The sequence below is a fragment of the Aulostomus chinensis genome, chromosome 2, assembly GCF_037954235.1.
Source record: "Aulostomus chinensis isolate RoL2024-O1b breed Wild chromosome 2, RoL_Achi_v1.0, whole genome shotgun sequence".
NCBI classification, from domain to species: domain Eukaryota; kingdom Metazoa; phylum Chordata; class Actinopteri; order Syngnathiformes; family Aulostomidae; genus Aulostomus; species Aulostomus chinensis.
Genome location: NC_141321.1, coordinates 11686878 through 11694879, shown reverse-complemented (window position 1 = coordinate 11694879; position 8002 = coordinate 11686878). Strand labels below are relative to the sequence as shown.

General features: G+C 40.9%; 1 protein-coding gene across 1 annotated transcript; it reads left to right on the top strand.

Annotated features, from left to right (window-relative positions):
* Positions 1 to 1139: 1139 nt before the first annotated feature.
* Positions 1140 to 4321, top strand: slc35c1 (solute carrier family 35 member C1). The gene is made up of 2 exons (XM_086179352.1): positions 1140 to 1764; positions 2886 to 4321. Exons 1-2 carry the CDS (start codon positions 1251 to 1253, stop codon positions 3464 to 3466), a joined length of 1095 nt encoding a protein of 364 aa, XP_086035478.1. The 5' UTR covers positions 1140 to 1250; the 3' UTR covers positions 3467 to 4321.
* The last annotated feature ends 3681 nt before the right edge of the window (positions 4322 to 8002 follow it).

Below are 8002 nucleotides of genomic sequence, written 5' to 3'. Positions count from 1 at the left end.
ATGAGGAGGTTGGGTACTCTGATGAATCAGACCATGTCTGGTCTTCAGATGAGGACTGTAACTGAATTAAAGAGGCTAAGCCACTGCAGCCACATGATGTTGAAACTTTAGTCATACCATGTCGTGGTAGATTTGTAGACTAACAGCCATTAATGTGTTAAGTGGGATTCATGTTGTTGATATGAGAGGACAAAAGGCTGAGTGAGAGCAAACACTCTCAACGTGACATCATTTCCTGTCACGTTTTCAACTGACAGCTTTTATTTCATGTTTAAATATGTTAACGGAGTCCCACTATGCTATGTCGTTGGTACAGAGCACACTGTGGTTCAGATGCGTGGGATTGGCTTCACGACGCTGCTTCGTAACAGTGCGGGTGAATTCTCTGGTGTGGTTTCCTGAGTCGTTGGGAATTCTCCATGCTGTTTTCCATCAAGGTATAACGGGTAGTAAAAGGAGATAAGAGGGACTTTTCCAACTCACTCCTTAGTTCATTTTTCCTGACGTCACTGAACAATGTTTCTTTAAAAAAAACAACAACTAGGAAGTAGTCATGGGCAACAATATTTGGTATTTTCAAGATAAAGGATTTTAAAGGTATGTTTTATTTTATGTCAACATCTATCCAGTCAGATAAATTATTGGTATCAATTATTGTCATAATTATGAACAAGATTTTAATGTTAAAATTATAATTTGGCCAATGTTATATTTATGAATTTGCAAAATAACAATTAACTACACCTACATTATTTAATCTAACTGATTTAATAGGTGACTGGTAACCACAGGCTGTGATACATTCACCAGCAAATAAAAATAAATTTACAAATATGTGGTGCAATATCCATACTTATTGGCTGGAAATAGAATATAAGTCGATAAATTTTTCAGCTGACAGGCCAGTTTTACATGTCTGGAAATACCTGGAATCAAAATTGAATCTTACTCTTCGTGGCTGATGTCAGATGTAAAGAATTGTTTTTCTTCTCAGGGCCATAATATCATAGTAATCTACAGAGAAGAAGGAACTTGGATGTGTGTATCATGCAATGGCTGTGCGGTAGTCGCCTCAGTGACGCTTTTCAGGATATAGTGATGCTTTTATTCTGAATTAAACCGGAAGTTTCATTATTATTATTGCCGCTGGTGATGGCGGAACCCAGCGTTACGTTTGCGCCGGGTACTTCGTTTCGTTCAATCTGATGTAAAAGCCCGAGTCTTGCCCCGGTCCCTCCCTGTTTGTAAGCATGAACAGGACGCAGCTAAAGCGGTCCAATATCTTGAGGATGGCCGGCTCGGAGATGGTGGACCCGGACGGACACGGAGAGACCTTCCTCCTCCGGGCCGTGAGGATAGCAGCTGTTGTGGCGCTCTACTGGTTCGTCTCTATTACCATGGTCTTCCTCAACAATCATCTGCTGGATAACCGGGACCTGGACGCGCCGCTCTTCGTCACCTTCTACCAGTGCGTGGTGACCGTGGGGCTCTGCTGGCTCATGCAGCTGCTCTCTAGACTTTGCCCGCACTTGATCGACTTCCCCTCGGTCAAATTCGATGTGAAGACCTCCCGGGAGGTACTTCCCCTCTCGATAGTCTTCATCGGCATGATCACCTTCAACAACCTGTGCCTTAAACACGTGGGGGTGGCCTTCTACACAGTCGGCCGCTCCCTCAGCACAGTCTTTAATGTGCTCTTGTCCTACGTCATCCTGAAACACACCACATCTGCCCGGGCCGTGCTGTGCTGCGCCATCATTCTAGGTTAGTCTGGTTCTGTGTGATTAAGGGTCAAATCAGAGCAACCTGAGTCTGAGCTCCAGTCATTCGCCATGTAATCGTGTACGGTGGCCCGGAAGTGTCAAACGTTACACTGGAGCCAAGAGTATTAAACTATGGACTTGGAAAAGACTCATGAGTTTCTGGAGGGACGAAAGATAAAGCAACACTCATATGTTAGAAAATGTTTGATATCAGAGTCAGCTGAGCAACTCTGGTCCCAGAACAGCAGAATACTGATGGACTGATATCGTTTTTTTCAGGGTCGATGCTGATAATCAGGAATTCGAGATGGCCGATTACCAAGTTGCACTTGCTGCTTTCATTTTTTGCTGTAAAGTTTGCTGCAGTACAAACCCCAACACTAGGCTGCCTTTAAGTTAACACATTTAATGGAAAGTGCTTTTATTAATACTGCATGAACAATAAAGTTTTACAAAGTGCTTGAGTTCAAAACAAAGATAAATATGTTAATAAGTAACCCCTAAAATATAAATGCACCTCCATCGACTCTAGCATCCGTGTGCTGGGAGTGCTTGCACGTCTGATTAGTTGAATACTTTGATTTTTTTAATTCAAAAGTTTTACGCCAAACAGTTAACGTGGACTTTTCGTGTTTAAACTTTTACTTTTTTAATGCCTTTTACCCTTGAGTTGTGCATCTCTGTGAGCTATCACAGCGACCAACCACCAGCACTTATGTTTTTTTTGGCTTTGCCAAATGTTCCGTAAATGAAGGAAGTTTATTACTATTCTTATTATTATTACTATTATTATTATTATTATTATTATTATTATTATTCCTTGCGCTACAATTCTACAATTTTCTCCAAAGCGTCTCATGTTTTTAAGTACTTTTCAGTGTATATGAAAAACGCAAATAGCAGAAAAATGTGTTTATTCAGATCATGCCTGCCAGAACAGCATCGGTATCAGTGAACATCGGTGCATCGTTACTCTTCTTCTAAATAAATGTCACAATTTTTTACTCTCATTTCAAACAACAGCAGTAAAGAATCTCAGATATTTCTCTCTCTGTATTGGGAGTTTTCCGTCTGTTACTGTAGGATGTCACAGTTGTGTGTTGTTGTTGTTGTGTTTATCAGGTGGATTCTGGCTGGGTGTGGACCAGGAGGGCATGGCGGGGTCCCTCTCCTGGTCTGGCATCTTCTTTGGGGTGCTGGCCAGCGCCTGCGTCTCCCTCAACGCCATCTACACTAAGAAGGTGATGCCTGCGGTGGATGGAAACATCTGGAAGCTGTCCTACTACAATAACATCAACGCCTCCGTCCTCTTCCTCCCGCTCATTCTTGTCTTTGGAGAGTTGGGCCGCCTGGCCAGTTTCAGCCGCCTCACCGACCTCGGGTTCTGGGGCATGATGACGCTCGGCGGAGTGTTTGGCTTCGCTATCGGTTACGTCACAGGCCTCCAGATCAAGTACACAAGTCCGCTGACGCACAATGTGTCAGGGACGGCTAAGGCTTGTGCTCAGACTGTCATCGCAGTGATGTACAACGCGTCCAGTAAGAGCCTGCTGTGGTGGACCAGTAACATGCTGGTTCTTGGTGGCTCCTCAGCCTACACGTGGGTCAAAAGCCGGGAAATGAAGAAGACCCCCTTCAGAGACCCTCAGGACTCAGCCAAGGAAAAACTCCTTCCAGCAGACAAAGCCAACATGGGGGTGTAATGGAGGACTTTGTCTCCTCTCCAGAAATTTTTCTGTAAGGATTGTTTAATCATGGTCACATGACTTTTACTAGAAGGACATTCTCTCAAATGTGTGGTCATCTTACTGCGGCAGCTTTTTGAAGGTCTGTAGACACAAACCTGTGCAGTACTTAAATCAGCCTTTCTTTGTGTCTGAGTCAGACTCTGAATGATGTCAGCTCTGTGTATTTGCATTTTAATAAAAGTGGGACGGACTGAAAGAGCTCTGCCAGGATATTGACTTACAGGTCTCTCATATTTCACGCGTGTGTATTTGAAGGAGGACAAAGTGAGGTAACTGCTCCCCAGTTGAGGCGTGTCCATTCGCACTCCTTCTTTCCTAACTAATGATGAGGCAGGAACTTCTTCACCAGCTTGAAAAGTCTTAAGGTTTTAAAAAAAAATGCCTGTGTAACACAAAACAAAGACAAAGATCATGTAACTCGAAATGAAAGATTATGTTGTTGTACTTTCTGGTTTTTCTGTTTGATGATTAAATAATTGTATGTCTCAAGTTGTATAAAAGTGATGAGGCTTCTTATCTAATGAAACATGGAGTAATATCAATTTGTAGAAATGATTTAAAGATTATACCATAGAAAATTATATTTTTTTATGTATTACATTTTCCTCAAGCAAGTGTTTCATTGTGAGTCACTTGAATAAACTATTGGCTAAAGCCAACCGCAGGACCAACACCTAGAGACAGACAACCATTCACACTCACAGTCACACCTACGGTCAATTTAGAGTATCAATCAGCCTCGTCCCCTCTTGATGTCTTTGGACTGTGGGAGGAAGCTGGAGTACCAGAGAGAACCCACGCAGGAACAGGGAGAACATGCAAAATTACACATATATATTATATATATATATATATATATATATATATATATATATATATATATATATATATATATATATATATATATATATATATATTTATATATATATATATATATTTATATATATATATATATATATATATATTTATTTATTAATGTGGAAGTATGATGTGTTTTGCAGTGGCTCAACTATCCAAGTGAGTTTAAATCACATAAACTGACCACATGCGTCCATCAGCGATTTCATTTATGTTAAAACGATCTGGTCATGTTCATGCAATACATCATTGTACATATCATTTATACAAATGATCCTAACAGCTGCCGCTCACATCCTCGTAGCCACGTCACATCATTGAATCACATCCTGTGGTCATACCAACCACAGCCACTAGATGGCATTACTGCCTGATGATATGTTCTCTTCACTACTGTACAACCCCTCTGATTGTTCTCTTCGGGAGGATGGGCAGAATAATAAACCCCTCTACCTCAAATCAAACTGGACCAAACTCAAATGTGAAGTGAATAAAAATGTGTGTATTTTCATGGTGAAGTTCTCTCTCTGACGCTGTGAGCTGGGAGGTCCTGAACGTTTTCCTAATGTGGAATAACATGTTGATGTATTAGCAGGCAGATTAAGCAGCTCTATTAATAAAAAAAAAAGAGAGATAATGTCCTTCTTCTATTTGCCTTTCAAGGGTTTTTGCCATTAACTTATAATTCATTTGCTGGAATGGACAGTTTGGAATTAATAAAGTAATGGTGCATAGTCCATTCTTGAATAATTATTACCGTATATTATTCAACAGATACCATAACGGGAGCCAACAAGTGTTAGAATTACTTAGCTGTAATTAGTTAGTGTTGTACGACTTGATAAAGGTTGAACAAAAGCTTTAATTTCAGCATGCAGGACAGGTCCACCAAGAGATTCCCTTTCTTCTTTCTAAAAGGAATGCAAAGAAGAGTTTCTTAAAGAAAAAATCAAAGTGTCCTTCACACGTACATGATGAACGCTGATGAGGTAAGACAAGTTGTGACTAACATTTTCTACATGTCAAATCTGATAGCAAGCTTTTTTTTTTTTTAATTTCCTAATAAATTGCTGCAATTTTTGTGTAGCCATGTTCAATTCTTAAATGCTGGCATGTGTGTGGCGAGTCACACGGTTGGGGTACAGTCTCGTGTTACCTGTGTGTGCAGCTTCCTGTACTCAGCGTGATAGTCAGGATTCTCCTGCTAATCCAGCACTTTCTGACAGACATCAGCTTCACTGCATGCATATCTTCAACATCATAATCAAAGTTGATTTGATTGCTGGTGTAAAAACAACCCACGATGATTCAACTAAGTTGAGCAGCGTAGGAATCTTACACCTTGGATTTAATTCAGCATTGTTTTAACGTTAGCGTTCAGTAAAATGGCTAAGGTCTCTGATTCGCACAAAATGAAGCTGTTCAAGCTGCTCGCTATGTTAAATAAAGACATGTTTCTCCTCTCTGTGTTGCTATTGCCATCAGGCAGTGGGCTGTTGGGGGTGTCAGTGACCCTGCATGGAGGTGAAGAGGCCTCACTGGATGCTGGATCAAGGATAGATGAGTCTCTGGCCTCCAACTGGAACACTGCTTGGAGCAACAGGGTGCTAAAAATAGCTCAAGAGCACTATAAGTAAATATATAGTGGATGTGTGTGTGTGTGTGTGTGTGTGTGTGTGTGTGTGTGTGTGTGTGTGTGTGTGTGTGTGTGTGTGTGTGATTTTGGCCTGTGAAATTGTTATAACGGTGTCATAAAGGGGAAAGCATAAGCCCCCAGCACTTGTGTGTCTCTGGCGTCTGGTCGGGTTCAGGCAGACAGGCAACATCTTCAGCTGTGATTGACAGTTCAAAGGCTGCCAGACACATAAGCAATCGTTGGTGTTTTTTTGTGTCTGTCAGCTCACAGTGGTCAAACTGTGACTGTCAGGTTGTTAATGGAGAGAATCATAGTGACTCATAAAGAGTTTCCTGTTGAATTCAGGAGAAAAGGGATCAATTTAAAGTTAGCTTCCCATGTGATTTCTATGTGTCTATTACCTCAGTAGCTTATATTGCTGTGAGTCTGTAGGTATACAAAAATATACAATTATGCATTTAGCTTGAATGTCCTTCAAAACGACAGTATTTGTGATGTTACAATGAAATTGGATCTCAAGAACTTGCTAAAAAGCTATGGGCTGAAGTTAGTGTCCTCCGGAGAGGGGTCAGGCTCTGGACGATCTGAGGCAGAGGTAAGGAGGCCGGAACAAGTCAAGGGACTAAGAAAATAACTTACAAAGGGAAAAACAAAACAAACCTGACAAAATAATAAAGGTGCAGGTTGACCATAAGCAAGACAAAAAACACTGACCAGGAAACAGAGAAAGGGACAAGGACAGACAGAGAAAACCAAACTAGACTACAAATATAACTAATCACAGTGGGAGGACGAGAGGGCAGAGAAGGAGCTGATAGGAGGAGAAACCCTGGAACACAGCTGTGACTGATGAGGACTGATGATCAGACAGGAAAAAAAAGAAGTATGAGAATGTCCAAAACTGATTCCACACAGTTCAAGTGACAGATTAATATTTCACTGGCACATTAAAGACATCAGCTCTGCCTTCCTCTGCTTAGTAATGCAGACTGCAACCATTGTTGTCTCCCCAATGGGAGGGGAGGGGTTCTGATATTTGTTGTTGTTGCTTTTGTTTTTGTTGTTGGTGTGTGTGTGTGTGTGTGTGTGTGTGTGTGGGGGGGGGGGGTTGGTCTTGCAGTTCTAACTGTGATTTGAGGGTCCATTCTTCAATCTCTGACCATTTCATTTTGATCTGGCTTTTATCTTTGAAGTCTTTAAGCCTCATAACATTTCTTTGCCACTTCTTTATCTCAGAATCCTTTATTCTTCATTCTTGTTTGCGCTCACAAACAGAACTTTGGGAGGGCGAACATATATAAGAGCCATACAAGTCATCATTTAACACATTTCCAACTTGTAGCCTTACCAAGATATCTAAGAAGACAACCCTGAGCTTTTCGCTTGAGCTATACGACAAAAAGAGCTCCCTCCTCAGCAAACGGCTGCATTCCAATTTTTTTTTTTTTTTATAGAAGTTTAGTAATAATCCCAAACCAAAAATAAGTTTCAATTCATTTGAAAGCCTTATTGTCAGTGTGTCTCATCCAGCCAGGAAAACTCTACAGCTGCTTTTATTTATTATTGTGTACCACCCTCCTGGTCCTTGCACTGAATTCTTATCTGAATTCTTAGAGTTTATATCTAGTTTAGTTCTTAAAACAGATAAAGAGATGAAGGAATTATTGTGGGTGACTTCAATATTCATGTGGATGTCGATAATGACTGGGTACTGCATTCATCTCTCTTCTAGACTCAGTTGGTTTCTATCAGTCTGTCCATGAACCCACTCACCGTCACAACCACACCCTCGACCTCGTCCCGACGTATGGATTTGAAGCTGAACATCTATTGTATTTCCACAGAATGCACTTTTATCAGACCATCAATTAATCACTTTAGAATTTGTAATTATCAACTACACTCCACTAAGAAAAAAATGTAGTTTCCAGATGTTTATCTAATCAGGCTGTAGCTAGATTTAAGGAAGCGATTCCATTGGCGCTAAATTCAGTGTC

What these genes read in the sequence shown, in the direction of transcription:
- slc35c1 (XM_086179352.1), top strand. Translation starts at nt 1,251, where the DNA reads ATGAACAGGACGCAGCTAAAGCGGTCCAATATCTTGAGGATGGCCGGC. An exon ending in GTGCTGCGCCATCATTCTAG is followed by an intron (nt 1,765 to 2,885) that starts GTTAGTCTGGTT and finishes TGTGTTTATCAG; the next exon opens with GTGGATTCTGGCTGGGTGTG.